The 21,466-nt window shown below is 37.0% G+C and overlaps 1 protein-coding gene across 10 annotated transcripts; it reads left to right on the forward strand.

The window, feature by feature from the left end:
• The first annotated feature begins 4,846 nt into the window (after nucleotides 1-4,846).
• On the forward strand, nucleotides 4,847-21,102 carry LOC147495215 (uncharacterized). Of its 10 annotated transcripts, XM_086563835.1 has the most exons (16): nucleotides 4,916-4,969; nucleotides 5,429-5,520; nucleotides 5,864-5,971; nucleotides 6,165-6,241; nucleotides 6,346-6,426; nucleotides 7,015-7,143; nucleotides 7,251-7,337; nucleotides 7,520-7,573; nucleotides 7,731-7,821; nucleotides 7,889-7,959; nucleotides 8,054-8,123; nucleotides 8,305-8,357; nucleotides 8,611-8,707; nucleotides 8,930-9,027; nucleotides 18,004-18,156; nucleotides 20,669-21,000. In XM_086563835.1, the coding sequence occupies exons 2-16, from the start codon at nucleotides 5,511-5,513 to the stop codon at nucleotides 20,753-20,755; spliced, it is 1,266 nt and encodes a 421-aa protein (XP_086419961.1). In that variant the 5' UTR covers nucleotides 4,916-4,969; nucleotides 5,429-5,510; the 3' UTR covers nucleotides 20,756-21,000. The 10 variants fall into 10 exon arrangements, with proteins under 10 accessions (XP_086419965.1, XP_086419964.1, XP_086419961.1 ...); XM_086563839.1 differs by lacking the exon at nucleotides 18,004-18,156 and having other exon boundaries at nucleotides 4,847-4,928; nucleotides 5,429-5,554; nucleotides 20,669-21,102; XM_086563838.1 differs by lacking the exon at nucleotides 18,004-18,156 and having other exon boundaries at nucleotides 4,877-4,969; nucleotides 8,614-8,707; nucleotides 20,669-21,102.
• Nucleotides 21,103-21,466: the final 364 nt, after the last annotated feature.

A 21,466-nucleotide genomic window follows, 5' to 3' on the forward strand; every position in this document is an offset into this window, starting at 1 on the left:
TGGGGCTTGAAGAAGAATGACTCTGAAGGCAGATATGCAAAGACTTATGCAATATGTCTACTGTCAGAAATCTGGAATTATAGAAACAATCATGTATACATTCATATAGAGCATGTCATGGATGCCTACAAGCTCAACACAACCACTCACATGAAAACAGACGTAACAAATGCTAGGATTACTTTCACTTTAGATGACCAAGTTAAATATAAGAACTGGTACAAGATATACTGTGATGGTGCTTATGAGAAAGACACGGGAAGAGGAGCAGCAACAACAGTTTGTAAGGGACAAGATGGAAGGATTCTTGGACAGTTTACAGCAAGTTTAAAAGTCAAAATGCGATGCAAGCAGAGTGCAAAGGAGTTGAACTTGCAATAATACTGTCAAATAAGCTTCAGGCTCCGCATGTGGTGATATTGGGAGACAATCAAAGACTTATGAAGACTCTTGCAGCAAGAGAAAGAACTCTGACATCGGATTCTCAAGATAGCTACAAGTTACAACAGGCTCCAGGCTATTTTGGAAGAATATAATGAGACTCACCCCTATTTAGTATTTAAATTTTTCTGGTTAAATAGAGATTGTAATAGGGAAGCAATCAGATAGCTAAATGGGCTAACAGGTGTGCAGGGATGCCCTCCACCTAGTTGGTTGCATGATTCGGTAATTCCTATGTTTAAAGTTTAAGTATGAATGGAAGTTTACTATCAAAAAAAAAATGTACACTTGAATGAAAATAGAAAATGGTCATTTACACTGCATCTATACCGTCGACATTGTCCAAATGTAATAATACTACAGATATAACAGTAACATGATTAGCAAGAGAGTAACTGCAATGTGGTATCGCCACAACATCGAATTCAACCAATTGTAACGAAAGTTCTTTTGAGAATTCAATACTTTAAATGCCACAACACTACCAAATTACTAATGAAATATAAACACAGCCTCATTTTCATAGAGATTTACGGTTACAATCAACATTCCCATATGTAACACCGAATAAATCAGTAATGTACCCTATAATATCTAACAGGCATCAAACAATCAAGAACACATAGATTTCTTCGCTATACCAAGTGAAAGTCCCAAGCTAGATTCTAACCTCCAATGTCTTCAACTTCCCTTTTCAAGTTTTTCTAAGTCCCTAGTAGATATCCTCAATTTCGTGTGAATAAATGGTACATATCAACCCATTTACCCAACGGGCACTCAATTTGGGTCACACCAAGTCACCAACTACCCTAAATGGGTTGTAAATTAGCCACAAAGCCCAAATGAAATATGAGGCACTAGGAAAAGCCCAAAGATTAAAAACGCAACTTAAATGTACATTAGACAATCTCTACACTACTATATGGTTACGAGGAACCACACTTCTAAACCGTTAATCTCTCATGTTTTACAATTTATAAACATCTCTCTCAATTATTCTAATTAGTTTCCTCTGTTTTAAGTAATTTACAAAAAACTCCCTCATCTCACTGAAATTAGAATTAAGCTTTCATATTATTTAAAATAATTTAAAAAACCTCATTCACCTTCACGTCACTGAAATTATAATCAACCCCTCATAATATTTTTATATTATTTTTTAAAGATGTTAGAGCGACAGGTTTAAAGATTTGAAAAAAACCGATGCGTAGCACGGTTCGCCATACTCGTTCACACAAATAAAGTATAAGAATCACATAGCGCAGGTTGTATTTAAGTAGCATAGCTTCATGCGGAGCTTTGAGAATGAGGATATGTCACTTCCATTTTGTCAATTGATTTAACAACATACTATCGGGCAGTATGCACTTATCTTAAAATCTCTCCATACAAGTACTTTATTTTTATCCTTCTAATTTAACTAAGCAAATTAAGTACTTAAGTATCATTTACCAGGTATAGTGACAACCGCGTTGTGGATTTCCTTCCCAATAAATGATTGCGCAGTTTCTTTCAACTTGGTACGTATGTTAACAATTTCCTCGTCAATCGGGCAACCATTTCCAGTGAATGTGACATATGGAGTACAGAGGTTTCCTTGGTTGTTTGGTAGGACATAACCATACTTGTAAACACACACACGTGCATTAGCCCCGATGCGTATTCCAATAAACGTTGGCAATTTGCAAAGTTTCTGACTTGAAACAAATTTGTTTTTTTTAGTAATTTTCATTGTATTGGCCATTTTAATTTGTAACACTAGCCAAGAGAAATCAAGACAAAAGTACGTATACAAAACACTTGACCTTGGAGTTCATCAATAATAGCTATTTTCATCACTTTCCTATCAGCAGACATTGGGACAACTTCTTTAAACTTCTTATATACGAGCTTGATAGATTTTTGGTCATCCACCTCAAGTCTATTGAAGATACTAGCAAGTACATCAGTTGGATGATCTACAACCCTCCAATCCTACATGAAAAAAAAATTAAGTCAAAGGGATTACTATGTGTTCTTTAAAACTAAAATTAAACTAAAATTAAATGAAATTATCTAGCTAGTGCTATAAAAATATATGCAACGAACTCAAGTAGTAAAATATCGAATAAGAATAACTACTAGGTTTTAACTCATACATGACCTTTATCCCAAACCACCCACAACCACACTAAATCCAACAACACATCATAGTATCATTTTTTTTTAAATAGATATATCATAAATTCATAATATATATCATACTACACCGTTATCCCAAACCACAAAATTAAAAATATAAACTATGTGTATACAAAAATATGCTTAATGTGCCAAATACTCTAGATCCTCTCTCCAAAATGTAAAAGCATTAACACAAAGCTAGCTAAAACTAGCATCATATCATATCTAATTTAGCTACATAATCTATATATGTTTTTCCATGTTTTTATCTTTTTATCTTTCATCTATTTACATGTAACTCTTTCATTATTTGTAATATTAAGCTCACTTTAGCAAAAAAATAGCATCATAGCTAATTTGCTTTTCAAAAATGCCAACACATGAGAACAAGCTAGCTACTATACCTCATACATTAAAGCTTTGGTTTAGAAAGAAGAGATGGAAAAATGAAAGAGGAGTGTGTTTGACAGAAGCCGGAGGAAATAACAAAAAAAGTTTTCTAACAAAATACAAAATATGTGTGAAACCGAATGTTTACTTCTACCAAAAGTTTATGAATAAAAAATGTAGTACTTTATAATATAATACTATAACTCTGTAATAAAATATCGCATGTTTTGATCTTTGATTAAAAAAAAAAAAAAATAAATAACAACTAAAATAAAGTCTATAAACATATATGTATCAAGAGTTCTACGTCCATAAAGCCCAAAAACAACTGAAACTCACATATTCATTGTCTTGTAGTACGTTTTAGTTCAAACCCCACCATTTCGCGTATGGTAGGCATAACAACACAAATAGAATGAAGAGAAGCGTTTGACATTCCAAGCTTTTGTTTGGAATGTTTGAATGTTTTTTATAACAATTTCTACTAAAAGTTTAAGAAAAATAAAATATGTGCAGTACCTTACACTGTAAAAAGATATTGTCTGTTTTCTAATTAAGAAAAAAAAACATGGCATGTTTCCTTTGGCTTTTGAGAAAAGATTCTCTCATATGCGCTTAGGAGCAAAAAGTTTCTCCACCACATATCAACCATTTTTTCAACTATTCATTAATTATTGTTAATAAAAATATAACTGAAGATTTATCACATTCTCTATCCAAATTATTATTATATATATATATATATATTTTTTTCCAATCTTTATTTTTTATTTATTTCCACAAAATGAAAAATAAGTTCGTAACTTTCCGTCCTCTATATTCACTTTGTCTATTTCCTCTTCTTTCAACTTTGGCGCTAACATTAATTTATATTAACAAGTATGCAAACCGTGCTATATATTTTTTTTTTCTTTCTAAAGTCTTGAAACTTGTCATTCGAGATTGATAGTTAGGCATGGTTTTTTCGGATTTAATTGTAATTGGTAATTATATAGGGAGGCTCATCTATTTTTAAAAAAAAAAAAAAAGATAGTTATGTTATTTAAGTGGCATTAGAGAGGTGTTTCTAAATTATTAATAAAAAAAGCTTGTTTTAAATTCGATCAATGAAGGAAATGGGGGATAATTATATAATTTAAGTGACATTAAAGAGGTTCTTCTAAATTATTAATAAATGCCGCAGGGGGGGGGGGCTTGTTCTAATTTTTGTGAGGGAGGTGTTTCTAAATTGAACAAATAGGGAGATTACAAATTGCCTCGATGGTGGAGAGAGATTTATGAAAACCGGCTATCATAATATAACAAGTATGCCAACCGTGCTACACATCGGTTTTTTTAAGTCTTGAAGTCCGTCCTTCGAGATCGATAGTTAGGCATGGTTTATTTGGATTCTAATTGTAAATGCTAATTGTAATTATATAGTAGAGACTCATCTATTTTAGAGATAATTATATGTTATTTAAGTGATATTAAGGAGGTTATTTTAAATGATCAATAATAAAATAGGGTTTGTTTTAATTTTAATGTGAGAAATGGAGGTAATTATTTAATTTAAGTGGCATTATAGAAGCGTTTCTAAATTATTAATAAAAAAGGGACTTTGTTAATAAAAGTAGAGTTTATTCTAAATTTAGTGAGGGAGGTGTTTATAAATTAAATAAATAAGGAGATCTTAAATTGTTTTCTCAGAAAAGGTATTCGGGAAGACCCAACTATCATATATATATTTTTTTGATAGGTCCCGGCTATCACATCAACATCATAGTATAATGTAGAGATAGGAAAACAAATATTGAATTTAAATATAGTTTTTAAAGAGTTTATTAATGTAAACACAATTACAAATTATAACAAACCAAAATACTGATGATAATAACACATAAAGCCATAATGTCTAGTTGATTTCCTTTCCTAAGCTTACTACGATGTTTTTGGTTAAGTTTGTAGTAAAATTTTTGTTACTCTTTTCATAAATGTTAGTGAAGTTATCATTTTATTATATAATTTTTTTTTTCAAGTGGAAATGATAACAAATTTTACAAATGGTTAAAAGAGACGTTCAACAAGTTGTTTGATTTTGATTTATTTATTTATTGATTTATTATTATTTTTGGGCTGAAGCTGAAAAAGGAGGGAATGGAATACGAGGGATATAAGAATGTATTTGGAATCTCACCTTGAAAAAATCATTAAAAAAATGAAATGAGTTAGAGAGAGAACGAGATAAATCTTTGGTTAAATTTTTATCAAGTAGAGTTAATCTAATAGTTGAAAAGTTGGTGGAGATGTGGTTAATAGACTTTTTGCTCCTAAACGCGTAGAATTGAATTTTTTCTCTTGGATTCTTGTGAGCAATCAGGAATACCAAACTTGCAAAAAATTCCTGCTAGAGTGGCTGAATGGGCATATGTTTAATGTTCATTTTTTGTTTCAGTCTACAAATTCATGAGACTTGGGAGCAAAGTTCTGAACGCAAACTCCAAGTCAGCAACATTCTCGAAGGGTTTGTATGGATTATGTTCGCACGTAAGTTGTTTCTTAAATCGAACCTGGTATAGTAGTATCCTTTATGCCTAGCTATTCAAGCGTTTAGAAATTTTTACTAAAAAGTTGAATTTCGTGCAAAACTGCCTTAGTTGAAAAAACACCCCTCTATTTGTCCACCAAGAAAACATGCCAAGGAGACAAGAAGGAGAAATTGTAGTACATGAAACGAGACAATAACCATTAACCAGTATCTCTCTATAGGCCTTTAGCTGAGCACAAGGTTGCTTACAAGTAGCGAAATATAAATAAACTCCTCTATCTTAAACGCAAACCATGTCAAACATGGCTCCCTTAACCAAATCAACACCTGTATTTGCGTCAGTTCTCATCATACTTTTGATGTGCAAGCTGAGTGTTAGCATGGAGAGCACAACAGCCGAAGAGCTTCGTTCAGATTTTCTCAATGTCCTTCGTAGCCGACGACATGAAGGTAAGAAGACACACTTTGTTTTCCTTGAAATGAAGTTGTTGTTTTCTCTGTTATTATGGATTTAATATATTAGTGTAGTATATGAATATGCCGGTGAGTCATGGACATGTGTTGTTCTTCTAGATTGTTAATCCTTTTACATTAACATGAACTAATGGATGTTATAGAATTTAGCATTTGCATATTTTTTCAGTTCCTCTGTCTGTGGAGTTTGCGAATTCTGTGAGGAACTCAACATGTCAGGAATCTTCCCGTCCACTCTTTAGCCAGGTAATTGGATGACCTTAATTATTGTGAATTCACAATATATTTTGGGAGCTATTTAGTTAATGTCAATTCTGAGGGTATATTTTATATTTAATGCTTCTTATCAGGCAATGGAATCTTGTCCAAGGGAGAATGTTGAAAATTTTAAGGATCGTCTGAGAGAAGAGAATCTTTACTTGATCACTGAGGTAACTCCAGCTCTCAATTTCATTGTACACGGAGCTAGGAGGAGGGCCAACTCCCCCCAAGGATCCGAAGAAAGTTCTATTCTATATGAGTTATCATTATGAAAGAAACTCCTATCACTTATGTGTTTCATGTACTCTTCCTCAGTGGTGGAACTAGGATTGTATGTTCGGGTGGGCTGTGTCAGATTCCTGGCTTTGTCGGGGCAAGCTTGCCTGTGCCAAGTGCCCTTGGAAATATTTTGTATTAGTCCACAAGTTTCATAAGTTGTTTTAGTTTCTAACTAGATGTACATGGAAATAAAGTCTTAGATAAATGGTTGTGGTACTTTGTAACCTGATTATCTAATTTTACTGAATTGTGGAGAGTATCCTTCTTTGGATCCAAAATTTTCCTTAATGCTTAATGTTATTGTTCATGTAAAAGGGCATGGCTAAGCTCAAAATGACTTAGTTACGAAACAGATGAAATTCCTTTACTTGTATTATATAGCCATTTCAGTTGTCAATTGATTACACTGGCTAAGTGGGGACCTTTTGTATCATTAGTTAATCACAAAATTGTTTCTAATTCTTTGTTTTTGTAAAAAGGCCGGAGAGCAAGGACGCTTGCCAGTATTGATTCTGAGCATGAATGGAAGCAAACAACAAAAGAGGCCAGCTATTGTAATTTTGCACAGCACACGCAAATGCAAAGAATGGTTGCGGCCATTGCTTGAGGTAATTAAACTTTATTTTCGCCCTTGAAGTCTTCTAACTAGGATCTCACATCCCCCATGGTGTGCAATATTCTGAAGTTATGCCCATGGTTGAAATATGTTTCTCAGGCCTACGCTTCACGGGGATATGTTGCTGTTGGAATCGATTCTCGCTATCATGGTGAACGAGCCACGAATATAACCTCATATGAAGATGTATGTATGTGTCTAGTTTGATCTTATCTTTCTATTTTGAAATGACTATTTATGTGTATATTATCTATACTGGATCCTTTACACGAATAAATACGACAATTTTTGCAACTGAATATATAAGTGTGATTCCCTTACCATATAAAACAGTAATCCTTTTGCTATATGCCTATATTGAAATGCAGGCTCTTGTGCTATCGTGGAAAAAAGGCGATACAATGCCTTTCATCTTTGACACGGTAATGTGAATGTCCTTTTAAATCAACGGTACTACATCTTATACTGACGGAATTTTCGGAGGTGAAAAATTACTTTTGGAATCATATGTAGTGAATCCTTTCTTGCTATTGTATGTAGTTTATGAAGAGCTGCCTATTAAAGCACTAGTGATGGCAGGTATGGGACTTGCTAAAACTTGCTGATTACCTTACCAACAGAGCGGATATCAACCATTCTAGGATAGGGATTACTGGTGATTCCCTTGGAGGTTAGCTAAATGAAACTTGTACTAAAGGAATTGAACTTGCGAGTCATATGACAGTTTTTTGCTGCAGGAATGCATGCATGGTTTGCTGCTGTGGTGGACCCTCGATATGCAGTGGTTGTCCCAATAATTGGTGTTCAGGTGCCACATTGGAATTTAAAAACAAGTAGGAACAGATGACTAAGAATCTTACCATGAACTAGAAGAAGCTCACTACCTACGTCAAATTTTGTAGGGGTTTAGATGGGCCATAGATAACGATAAATGGCAAGCGCGTGTTGACAGTATAAAGCCTGTCTTTGCAGGTGAGTTTACCAATTTTACAAACAGACTGAGAAAAAGAAAAAGGACAGACATAATACTTTGTACTTTTCAACTAATATTTGATAGACTGATAGTTAGAGGTATAGATTTACACAGATCACTTTTCCCAACTCTTTTTTCTATTATTAGATCATATTCTTAAACTTAACGCACTGGTTGCAGTAGCTGCAGTTGATTTGGGGAAGAACAATATAGATAAAGAAGTGGTCGAAAAGGTTAGTAGCATAATTAAACTGTGTTGTATTTTTAATGCTAGAAGTACATTTCTGTTTTTCTTATATCATCATTCTACTTGAATTCTTTGTTCATTCATGATGCTTATTTCTCTTTGAAGATAGAGATTTCATTTATGCTGTGACATATGCTTCCTTGATGGACACTTTTTGGCATCTTCTGCAACATATCTCAATGTTATCCAGCTTTATCATTTTTCACCATGTAACTTGATAAAATTGCCTAATTTTTTAGCAGGTTTGGGATAGGATATCTCCTGGTATAGCATCCAAGTTCGATTCACCTTTCACAATCCCAACCATTGCACCACGCCCTCTTCTTATTTTGAACGGTATGATTCTCTCTTGTTTTTCTTCTTCCTTATTGGGCTTTAGTCATCAACAGATGTATAGCCTTTTCAAGTAGTTGCCAGGCCACTAGCCATTAAAACATCATGTTGCTTCTGTTACTTTCTTGAGGTTGATAACATATATTTAATCAATTTTAGCTCGAATGGTTTTTAGCTGCAATATCAGAATCTGCATTCTTATTTTTTATTGTTTGAAATGCACAGGTGCAGAAGATCCTCGTTGTCCTATTAATGGTTTGAATACACCCATTTCAAAAGCTCGAGAGGCTTATAAAGCAGCTAATCGTCCAGAAAATTTTGAGGTATGAACTGTATTTTATTTTGAATGGTTTTATGAAGTGAACCAGTTCGGCATTCCTTCTATGGTTTCAAGACCCCAACTTTATTGTGTTGACTTAAGTTGTGTCAGGATTCAATACTAAAAGGTCCAACACTGACTGCAACCTGGGAAAATTATGAGAAATTCTTTTCTTTTGCTGTTTCAGTGCACTAGGCTGCACAATTGCAGTCAGTGTGGGGTTTCCTGACAGCATATGCACAACTAATATAACTTTTTTTTGCTTGGTAAGTTAATAATATATTAAAAAGAAAAGAACGGTATACAAGTGCTTTGTTCAACTATAACAGTTTCTCAAAGTCTAGGCAAATCTTAAGAAGCATTGATAGGGGGCCTCCCATTTATAAATCCATGGTGGCCTCCTTGAACATTCAAAACTCTCACCCTCATTTTTTGGTGCTGCCACCTTATCAGCAACAAGGTTGGCCTCCCTCCAAATGTGTGATAACGTTATGTTGTCACTTCTCTTTATGCACTCCTTCCACCTGGTTTTGAGTTGCCATGGGGATGAATCACTCTTGAAAGCTGTCACCGCTGCTGCTGCATCGGACTCTACCCAGATATTTTTCCACCCATTTGACAATGCTATCTCAACACTTTCTACAATTGCCATGCACTCATCCCAGTAGTTACTTTTAACTCATGAGTATGAAATTTCCCATCTTATTTCTGAATGAAGACCCAAATCCTGCCATACCTGGATTTCCTTGAGCAGCCCCATCCGTGTTAATCTTAACCTGATTTACCGGTGGAAGCCAAATACATTGGCTGCACTTGGGTGCTGGTCCATACTTCATAGGCAATCCCTGCTCTCTAAGCACCAACATATCTTCAATAGAATTATACATGTGACCTTTTGAGAGCTGGTATACATAATGTGTTGGGGAAAATGATACCAATCGATCCCCACTAAGATAGCTTGCACTTAGACAATCTACTACTCCAATTTAAAATCTAATCTTTCACTACAACCAACAACCACAACCTAAACTATGGATATAACTATCACAAACAGGCAATATAAATATTAGAGAAAGTAAAACATACCACAACACAAAGATATAATGTGGTTCGGCCAATGATGTCTACTTTCATAAGAGCTAATTCTTTTATAAGTATGGGAAGGAAGATTACAATCACTCCTCTCAAGTTTCTTCAACTTACTAGATCACTCATCTCTCCTTACAAGCTTTTCTCTTTGCAAGAGTTTTCTCTCAATTTTGATTGCTTTCAAAATTGGATTTTTATTCAAGACTTGGTTTTCCAAAACCTAACTTTTGTTTTTATAGTAATATGAAATTTCGTAGCGTTTTGCGAAATTTAGGTGTTCTTAATAGAAAAATCGAGAACCCAATATATTCATATTCGGTGGCGTGCTCTTGGCAATGCTAATCTGAGCGCGCGCCCTCTTATTTTTCCATCCCAAAACTCCAGTAGACATGTTTCATGAGAGGTTGAAAAAAAATTATATTTTTTTTCACGGTAAAGACGCGCACGCATGTACGCCTTGGTCACGACAATCTAAGCACGTGCGCACTCAAACCTCTTCATACGAATAGTACTTGTTTATTTCCTTCATCCTCATCCTCATGTGAGGAATAACACCAACAATCTCCCCCTCCCGAACAGTGAGGGGGAATACCTCTATGCATTCCCAAATTCAACAGGAGGAGTGTGCTACCATTCCGGCGGTAGCACAACAAACATTAAACTTATCTTTCGGTAAGACTTTGGTTATCATATTTGACTCGTTCTGGTCGGTATGGATCTTCTCAATACACAAATACTTGTCTTCGAGAACTTCTCTAATCCAATGATAACGCACATGTATGTATTTGGATCTAGAATGAAAACTCGGATTCTTGTTTAAATTGATGGCGCTCTGACTATCATATAAAACTATAAACTGTTTCTGCGTTAGCCCAAGTTCATTGAAGAACCTCTTTATCCATAGCATCTCTTTGCAATACTCTGTGGCTGCAATATACTCGGCTTCTGTAGTGGAGAGGGCAATACATTTTTACAACTTAGATTGCCAAGAAACTGCTTCCCTTGCAAAAATAAACAGATAACCGGAAGTGGACTTCATCGAGTCAACATCACCTGCCATGTCTGCATCTGTATAGCAAGGTCTTACTTCCACCAAAACACAAACACGCCTTGGAAGTGCTCTTGAGATATCTCAATATCCACTTAACACCTTCTCAATGCTCTATACCCGGATTTGACAGAAAACGACTTACAACACCAACGGCGAAAGCAATATCCGGTATTGTACACACCATTGCATACAACAAGCTGCCCACTGCAGATGCATAAAAAATATTTTCCATTTGACTCTGCGCATGCTCACCATTTGGACACATATCTTTAGTCATGTGGAACTGGCCACCAAGCACACAACTGACTGGCTTCGTTTGATCCATGTTGAATCTCTTCAACACCTTCTCAATGTAATTTTCTTGAGAAAGCCACAACTTCCCACTCTTTCTGTCATGAGTAATCCGTATCCCAAGTATCTGCTTTGCTTAACACAAATCCTTCATCTCAAAGGACTTACTCAAGTCTTTCTTCAGCTTGGATATCTTGTTGATGTTCTGACCAACTATCAACATATCATCCACATACAACAAAAACACTATGAAATCCCCATCAAGAAATTTCTAAACAAACACACAATGATCGGAAGTAAACTTCTTGTATCCATGCTTTACCATAAAGGACTCAAACTTTATGTACCACTGTTTCGGTGACTTGCTTCAACCCATACAAACTCTTTTTAAGCTTGCATACCAGGTGCTCTTTGCCTTTGACCTCAAACCCTTATGGCTGATCCATGTAGATATCTTCCTTAAGGTTTCTATAAAGAAAAGCTGTCTTGACATCTAGTTACTCAACCTCTAGGTTCATCTTTGCGGTCAGATCCAATACCACCCTGATAGAAGTCATCTTAAGCTATGAAGCACGGATACTTCTATATGGGTGAAGTATCCAGAACCGTTACTCTTTCGATCACTCTCTAGGTTCATTTTTTTTGAACTTTGAAATAAAATCCAAGATAAGAAGATCCAAGATAATAAAGATGACCACTGTATGACTTAGTTGAAATCGACAACTTGATTGACAAATACATTGTATTGTTTTGAACTTTTTGTTGGCATTTGCTTGCAGGTTTGAATTGGTCATTTTAAAAATTCCATTTTAAAGTTATATATATATATTTATATATTATTCAAACGTATCCATGACGTGATCCGTATCCTATATTTTTGAAAATGCCGTATCCGTCAGATCCGTCGTTCCCGTATCCGTGCTTCCTAGATCTTAAGTACGCATCAAAGTTAATACTTTTCTTTGGCGAACAAAGGGCGAAGTTTTGTGCCTTGGATGTGGATTATTCTTCTCATGCTTGACTTTGAAAATCCATTTATTCTTAAGAACTTTCATTTCTTTTGGTTTCTCAACTAAGTCATAAGTGTGATTCTTATACAAAGAACTCATCTCATCTTGCATGACCTTCAACCACTTCTCCTTGTCTGTACCTTCAAGAGTCTTTGATAGTATATAGGTTCTCCACCATCAGATAATAAAACATACGTATATGGTGGATACCTAGTTCAAGCTTGTCTTTCTCTCACGGATCTCCTTACCCCATCTTCTTATGGCTTAGGAAGATGCACTTCTGCTTGCTCAGGTGGTGATTCATGCACTTCATCTATATCTCCTATATCAATAGGTTCTATCCCATCAGGAGCAATATGATCATTATCATGAGCTTCAAACCCATAGTTCTCTACAGTCTCAAATGCCTTTTGCACGTTCCACAGTAGGAACTTCTGGTTCTAAATCAACAAGATCATCAATGAAAACTTCTAGCTTCTTACCATTCTCAAAATCTGTTATAGTTTGGTCTTCCAAGAACACAACATCTCGACTTCGGATTACTTTCTTGTTGATCAGATAATAAAGTTTGTAGCCAAATTTCTTATCCCCATAATCCAGAAAAATACACTATTTGGCTTTGTCATCAAGCTTGGATCTCTTATCCTTGGGAATATGAACAAATGCCCTGTACCCAAATACTTTCAAGTATCCATAATCAATATCTCTGCCTGACCAGACTCTCTTTGGATAATCACTATTCAGAGGCTTTTAAGGCAATAGGTTGACCACATGTACAGTTGTGCGTATTGCTTCTACCCAATAACTTTTAGGTAACTTAGAGTGAGACAACATGCATCTCATCCTTTCTACAATGGTCCGGTTCATTTTCTCTACTATACCATTGTGTTACGGTGTCTTGAGAACGGTCTGCTCATGACGAATCTCATGACTCTTGCAATACTATTCAAATGGCCCAATGTACTCACCCTCATTATCTGAGCGAATACACTTCAAAGGCTTCCCTGTCTCTCTTTCTACCATGCTATGGAAAGTCTTGAATACGCCAAGAATTTTATCCTTGGTCTTCAGACTATATGCTCATATCTTTTTTGACGCATCATCAATAAAAATCAAGAAGTACAAAGCTTTCCTGTGGGACTTCACTTTTATAGGACCACATAAATCTGTGTGTACTATCTCAAGGACACTCTCCTTTCGGTGAGAGGGGAATTTTTAGAAAGACACCCTATGTTGCTTTCCAACCAAACAATGAGTACATCCATTTAAATGCGTACCTTTTATGTTTGGCAATGCCTTTTGCTTGGTAAGAACTTCCATGCATTTTTCTCCCATATGACACAATCTAATATGCCACAGTTCGGAAGAAGTTTCTTCTTGTGCCGCATTTAACTCTGCTTTATACAAACTAACATGTGTTTTGTAAAGCGAGCAAGTTTTCTTCCCTTTGGCTACTACTATGGAATCTCTGCTCAGTTTTCATACCCCTTTACCAAACGAGTTTAGGAAGCCATCGTCATTTAACTTCCTAGCCGAAATTAGGTTTAGCCGAATGCCAGGGACATGTCTTACATCCTTGAGTGTCAAGGTGTAGCCGACATTGGTTTCTACATGAATATCACCAATGCCTATAATCTTAAAGACGCCACTGTTACCCATCTTCACTTCACCAAATTCACCACAGCTGTAGATAGTGAAGAAACTCCTGTGCGGTGTGACGTGATAGGATGTTCCTGTATCTATCATCCACTCTGTATCTTGATATGAGGTACTAACACAACACTCTCCATAATCTGACACAATTCCCACTAGACTATCGTCGACTAGTGCGGTAGTGTCTCTGTATGTGCTTCTGTTCTTCTTTACTATATCTTCATGTATACAGTTATTCTTCTCATCCCTCTTCAGTGTTCTACACTCATACCTGAAGTGCCCCTTGGTGGCACAATAGTAACATTGTCTCTCTGCTTTAGGATTTCTAGCTTCACCCCTAGATTTGCTTCTGTCATCACCTCTAGAATGAGATGGTTTTTTGCTCTTACCTCTCTCCCGCTTCTCTGTGACAAGGATCTCTGAGTGAGAGAGCCGCCTTCGTGAACCCCTTCTTGTCTCCTTATTCAACAATGCTCGGTAGCCATCTCCATAGTAACTATTCCATCCGGTGCGGCTCCGCCAAGAGAAACTGCCGAAGTCTCCCAACTGTCGGGTAGAGAGTTTAATAGTAACAAAGTCTCAACTTCGTCATCTATATCAATCTTCATTAAATGCAACTGATTGATAGTACGCTTAGACATTAAAGAACCTTTTTTGTACCTCATGTTAGCAAACTTCTTAATGAGTAGTACCTTTGTTTCCTGCCGACTTCTTCTCATAGAGGTCTTCGAGTTTCTTCCACAAGCCAAAAACGGTAGTCTTTTGGGATACATGGTGGAAGATATTGTCGTCAATCCATTGTTGAATGTACCAAATTGTTTTTCTGTCAAACTTGCTCCACGACAGTTGTTTTTGGTTTTACTCCTCTATTCTTAATGGGTTGTGTCAAGTTCTTGCAATATAGCAAGTCTTCCATCTTGGCTTTCTAAATAGTGTAGTTACCTCTATTTAGACTAGTCATGCGAGTGTTTATAGAATGGTCCATCTCAACAATCTATTTCAATTCAAACCTCCTCTCAGAAATTTTATCAAACACCTTTTGGGCAAGATTTGGATAACTAACTTCTGTGATTAATCTAACCACGGTTTGATACTATTTGTTGGGAAAAATGATACCAATCGATCCCCACTAAGATAGCTTGCACTTAGACAATTTACTACTCCAATCTAAAATTTAATCTTTCACTACAACTACAACCTAAACTATGGATATGACTATCACAAACATACAATAGAAATATTAGAGAAAGTAAAACATACCACAACACAAAGATGTAACGTGGTTCGGCCAATGATGCCTACTTCCACAAGAGTTAATTCTTTTATAAGTATGGGAACGAAGATTACAATCACTCCTCTCAAATCTCTCCAACTTACTAGATCACTCCTCTCTCCTTACAAACTTTTCTCTTTGCAATGGTTTTATCTCAATTTTGATTGCTCTCAAAATTGGGTTTCTTTTCAAGACTTGGTTTTCCAAAACCTAACTTTTGTTTTTATAGTAATCTAAAATTTCGGCGTGTCTGTGAAATTTAGTGTTTACTGTAGAAAAATCAAAACCCGACATATTCAGGCATGAGCACAGGCGCGTGCTCTTGGCAATGCCAATCTGAGCGTGTGCGCCCTCTTAATTTTCCATCCCAAAACTCCAATAGACATGTTTTGTGAGAGATTGAAAAAAAACGATCTTCTTTTTCACGGCAAGGGCGCGGGCGCGGGCTCGCCTTGGTCACGACCAATCCGCCTTTGGTCACGACCAATCTAAGCGCGTGCGCGCTCAGACCTCTTTATACGAACAATACCTGTTTCTCTCCTTCATCCTCATCCTCCTGTGATGGATAACACCAACATAATGCCCTTGTATGCTGATAAGCATTTGAGATCTTTGAACTGAAGCTTTAGTGCCTTCAAACACTGCCTTATTCCGTCGTTTCCATAGAATGACCATGGTCACGATACAAGCAGCATTCCACAACTGTTTAACAATTGGATTTTGATGTGCTGCCTTCCCCATCGCCTCATTTCTATCATTGCATATAACTCGAAACTTGAATTTACCCAGCAATCAATTTCACACGTGTACTGCCATGGGACACTCAAACAGGAGGTGCTGGCATTCCACGTGATTGAGACAAATAGGACATCGGGAGGCTAGACGAATTCCTTTTTCTTGGGCTGCCATGTCTGTTGCAGATGAATTATGAAATAATTTCCATGCTGTGCCAGAGTATAGGATGAACTACCCTGTTCCAAACATTCTTATGCCAACTCACCACATTTCTTCTTTTCCTGATTTCTTGAAAAGCCGAACTAGTTGTGAAGTTGCCCTTAATGTCGGGACACCATATTAGTGTATCCTCCTTGTCATTTCTAACCACATTATTCAAGCTTGGTCCTGCATTGTTGATTTACACTTGCACTTCAACTGGACAGTTCAAGTCACCTCCAGTAACAACAGACAGAACCTTGGATCTGCACCCTTCTAACATCTCATCCGACATGTTAAGTCCATCTTGAGTCGACTTCTTGCCAGCCCAATTATCCCTCCAGATGTCCACTCTCTCCCCTTTACCAATAGACCATTGGCTTCTTGTGTTAATCTCCTCGAGGCCCTGTTAATTCCTGACCACACAGACGACCTCTTGTAATATTGTATCACAGCTCCATCTTTAGTCAAGAACTTCTTTCTCAAGAATTCTGAGTGCTCATCAGCACCACATTTGAATCTCCATGCTAGTTTCATTAGCATTGAAGTGTTGATCTCCTTCAATCTCCTAATGCCCAGTCCACCTTCCTCGCATGGCTTACATACCTTGTCCCAACTCACTGTAATCTTTTTTCTCTCTGCAGGATTCCCTGTCCATAGGAAATTCCTCATTGCTTTCTCCGCTTCTTTAATGAGACTAGTTGGCCATTTATAAACTGACATATTGTGAACTGTGATGCTCGACAAAACTGCTTTGATAAGAGTACTTCTCCCCTGAAAGGATAGGAGTCTACCCCTCCAGCTAGACATCTTCTCTCTTATTATGTCCAAGAGATTGCAAACCCCAGGCCGAGTGACCTTTCCACTGAAAATAGGCAGATAAGTTTCTGGCAATGCCCCTTCCTCTATACCCAGTTCTTGAGTGATGGTTCTTCTTCTACCTAAAGCAATCCCTCCCATGAAGAGTTTACTCTTGCTTTTGTTCATTGCTTGACCTGCTGCTTCTTGGTATCTCTGGAACAATTTTGTGATCTTCTTGAGACCACTCATTTCTCCATTGGAGAACACCTTGATATCATCTGCAAACAGTAGGTGACTTGGACTGGGATGACCTCTCACCACTACCATAGGCTGTACTTTATTCCTTAATCTCAAATCCGTCAATCCCCTGCTCAGAACCTCTTCTGCAAGTGCAAAGAGAATGGGAGAAAGGGAGTCAACCTGCCTAACTCCCCTTTCCACTTCAAAGAATCCAATAGGTCTACCATTGACTAAAATAGAGAGTTTAGCTTATCACAACAGTGCATGTACCCACTTGATGATAGTCAGGGAGAACCCATATTTACTCAAAGCTCCAAGGAGAAAATCCCAGCTTAGTGTGTCATAAGCTTGAGTTATATCTACTTTAATAGCTAGATTGCCTCCAAATCTCTTCTTTGGTAGTTCATTGATCATTTCTGAGGCACGGACAATATTAGAATGAATATTCCTTCCTTTAATGAGCCCTGTCTGCTCCATAGAAGTCAACTTATCCACCACTTTGTTCAATCTTAGTTGTAACACCTTCGAAATAATCTTAATCATGAAGTTTCCCATGCAAATTGGTCGATACTGACCTAACTTAGTGGCATTATTCACTTTTGGAATCAGAGTAATGAAACTTGCATTCATACCTTGCAGAATTCGGGGGTCAACAAAAAAGGACTGTACAGCAAAGCATATGTCCACTTTAATGATACTCCAATAAGCTTGGTAAAAGCATCCTTGAAATCCATCTGGCCCAGGAGAACTGTCCACATTCATTGCAAACACTGCTCCTTGTATCTCCTCAAAGTTAGGTATCATGCATAACTGATTATTATCCCCCTCATTAACAAGTGGTGGAATAACACTCATTAACTCCTCATCATAACTCATAGGTTGGAAGCTAAACTTGTTAGTGTAAAACTCCACAATGTGTGTCTTGATGCTGTCCTGGTCCAATAACGGTATGCCATTATCGTCTTGAAGTTCTGTAATCATTGACTCCCCCTGTCTGACCTTGTAAAGAGCATGGAAGTAGGCTGACTTTCTCTCCCCTCCTGTAACCCATTTATCTTTACATTTCTGCCTCAACATAATCTCTTTATCTGACATTGCTTTATTCAAGAGTTGTTCCTTCTGACATAGTTCTTGGCCTAGCCTATCACATTCAGGTTGAAGATCAGCTATGGCTTGTAACTCATCAAATTCAGCTTGTGCTTTCTTTAGATTCTGATCCAGATGGCCAGAGACTTGAGAATTCCACAGCTTCAAATCCTGTTTAAGCCTTTGCAGTTTCTTCATGACTCTTATCATAGGAGGACCAAGAGTAGACTGAGACCATTTGTATAAATGTAGGGTGTTCAATTCAGTATTTATTAAACCTAAACGGTGCGTTGGTAGGTTTTGGTATATGAATGTGCTCCCCGCAAAGTGGAGAGTTGTCAGAACCTAACCTGTTCAATACCTTATACTTCCATCCTGCACAATTGACGGCCCAAGCATTATTCATGAACATTCTGTCAATTTTAGAAACATTTCTGGCAGCTCCATTTTGATTATTACACCAATAGATCATCATGCCTGTGTGTTCAATCTCCATCAGCTCACAAAAATTGATTGCTCCATAGAACTCCTCCATCGACAGTCTACTCGGGGGGTGTTTACCTTTCTTTTCACTATAACTCAAGACACAATTAAAGTCTCCTGCTATCAACCATGGAGAGGTGGTCATGAGCTGACCCATCTCTATCCATAGTTGACTTCTCAGCCTTCTTAAACTTCTTGCGTGCACAAAAGAAATCTGAGTATCCCCAATCCTCACTGTGATCTGCTGGTGAGACTTCATGACTAGTGACATCACGATTCCCCTTTTAGCAATGACCCAAATGTTACCAGTTCTTGCCATCATCATTATGCAAAAACCCATTCTCATAGTCATCTAGACCAAGAGTTACTACTGATTCCTGTTTTGGTTTCACCATGGAAACAAATGACATCAAACTTGTGGTGTCTTACCAACTCCTTCTGTAGAGGAAATGAGTCTGTTTTTTCTTTGTAAGGCGCGACCTGCGCCCAAGTTGGCTTGGAGTACAGCGCGCACGCGCCCCCTTGCAGGATTTATACTTAGCCGATTTTTGGGTCGAGCGAAAGAAATGTTACTAAACTTTTGGGCGCGCCCTCAACCGCATTCTCAGACACACCGATTTTTTTCGGTCCAATATAAAAACATAAGTTATTTTTTTCTAAAAAACTTAACCTAACTAATACTAGAACAGAGACAGAGATTGTAAGAGTGCATTCTAAGTGAGTGTTTGAGTGTTCATTCTTTGTGAGTGAATTGAGAGCTTTTGTAATCTGTTACTTTGTGCATCTAGTAAAGCTTGGAACTCGCCGGTGGACGTAGGCACATTGCCGAACCACGTTATATCCGTGTCTTGTGGTTTGTTCTCTTTTACATTAGTCTCTTTACTTTATATGTTTGTTAGTTGATATTGAGAAGTGTTGGGATAGTACTTGGAGGGTGTTGAAGTCTTGTCTTGAAAGAAGGATCAATCCTTGTGTAGGGTTGATCTATTTGGAATGGATAGCATTGTTTCTGCTTTAAGTTATTCGCAACACTTTCAATCTACCAACCGCTACATCTTTTTTATTTCTTCTAGTATTCCAGTAGAGAATCCTCATTAAGAAAGATTAGTGGTTTGTTGCACCTGTGCTTGAGCTCTCGTCGTAACCAATGGTTCAGCTGGAACTATCATCTGGTTATTTTGACCTTTCTTTTTCCTGCCTTTTTTCTTAGTAGGCGGAGGAGTATTGGCCTGCTTCTCCACCTCTGCATCATCCGTATCACCCCATTTCGCAGTTACAGCAGCAGCCTCCAAGAGGCGTTGGTTCTGCATTTCTGTTACTGGTTCCTCCCCTAGCCCCTCCTAAAGAGCTGAAGGGATTTTGCACAACATGCGGAGCACCAATTGGTGGTAAAACTACTTTTAGTCTTTTCAACTCCACTATGTTCTCATTCTCATGGACAACTATATCTTGTACCGCAACATTCACCATAGGTGGCTCTTCCTGGTCAACTGGTTCAGTGACGTTCTGTTATGTTAGCGTGTTATACAACTCAATTAGTATCCTTTCTATTACTTCTTCTTCTTCTTCTTCTTTTTTGCGAATTACTCCTGTCATCAATTAATATTTCGAAGTTACATTTTGTGTCTTACACGTACTAATTATTTCTTATGATATTGATACCTTATCATTTCGTATGCTTGTGCTAATATCGTCGTTCAGCTGATAAATAAGCATTTTATTTTTTTTCTACCAGTTCATAGCCCAGCCTGGAATCGCACATCAAATGACACAGTTGATGATAAAAGAAGCAAGTGATTGGTTTGATAGGTTTCTTAAGTAAAGTTGTCAGGATTTTCAAAAGCGTTGCTGGTTACGAGTAGGATATTTTCAGGATTTCTGTTCAATAAGTTGTTTGTAATTGAGGAATTTTGTTGTACTTCTTTCGCAAGCTTCGAGTTTGCTACTTACATGGTATGTAGCTCTCATGTAAGTTCAGTCACTCCTGCGTGGCTGCATCGTTACAATTTTTTTACTTCAAAAGACACACATATAGAGTGAAATTTGCGAAGTACTAACGTTTAAGAAGTAAGGTGCGTACATTGGATTTCATGGGAGAAATTTCTATGGGAAAGAGAATTTTAAAGAGATGGGACATTCCCTTTTAATGCAAGTATGTAAGTTCATACACCCCTAGTATCTTGATTTGCATTTCGATTTGGAAGTAGAAATCAGGCACGGTTTATGATATGAGAAAAATACAGATGGCCATACAATGGGGTTGAAACAGGATTTTCTCCCTACCAATTGAATACAGGTGAAGGTAATTTTCTCGTATAATAGAGTGAAGGGTTTTTGTTTTTCCATTTGAGTTTTGACCATCTTCCTTTGTGAAGAGTTGTTTAGCCTGTGGAGGAATGATATCAGTTGTGAGCTGCTTTCATAGTTAGTAAATTCGTGAACGGCAAAAGTTTGATACGGAAATTATTTGCTTAAGATTCGAGATGTTTAACAATAATATTTTTCAATATTCAGTCCAATAAAATGCTAACGG

This window comes from Coptis chinensis, chromosome 6, assembly GCF_015680905.1.
Source record: "Coptis chinensis isolate HL-2020 chromosome 6, ASM1568090v1, whole genome shotgun sequence".
In the NCBI taxonomy this organism is placed as follows: domain Eukaryota; kingdom Viridiplantae; phylum Streptophyta; class Magnoliopsida; order Ranunculales; family Ranunculaceae; genus Coptis; species Coptis chinensis.

Bases quoted from the DNA above. Each gene is read 5' to 3' on its own strand.
- LOC147495215 (XM_086563829.1), top strand. From the start codon at position 5,394: ATGGGCATATGTTTAATGTTCATTTTTTGTTTCAGTCTACAAATTCAT. The intron at 5,521-5,863 runs GTAAGTTGTTTC...TATTTGCGTCAG, and splicing joins TGTATGGATTATGTTCGCAC to TTCTCATCATACTTTTGATG. The intron at 8,124-8,304 runs GTGAGTTTACCA...CACTGGTTGCAG, and splicing joins TATAAAGCCTGTCTTTGCAG to TAGCTGCAGTTGATTTGGGG.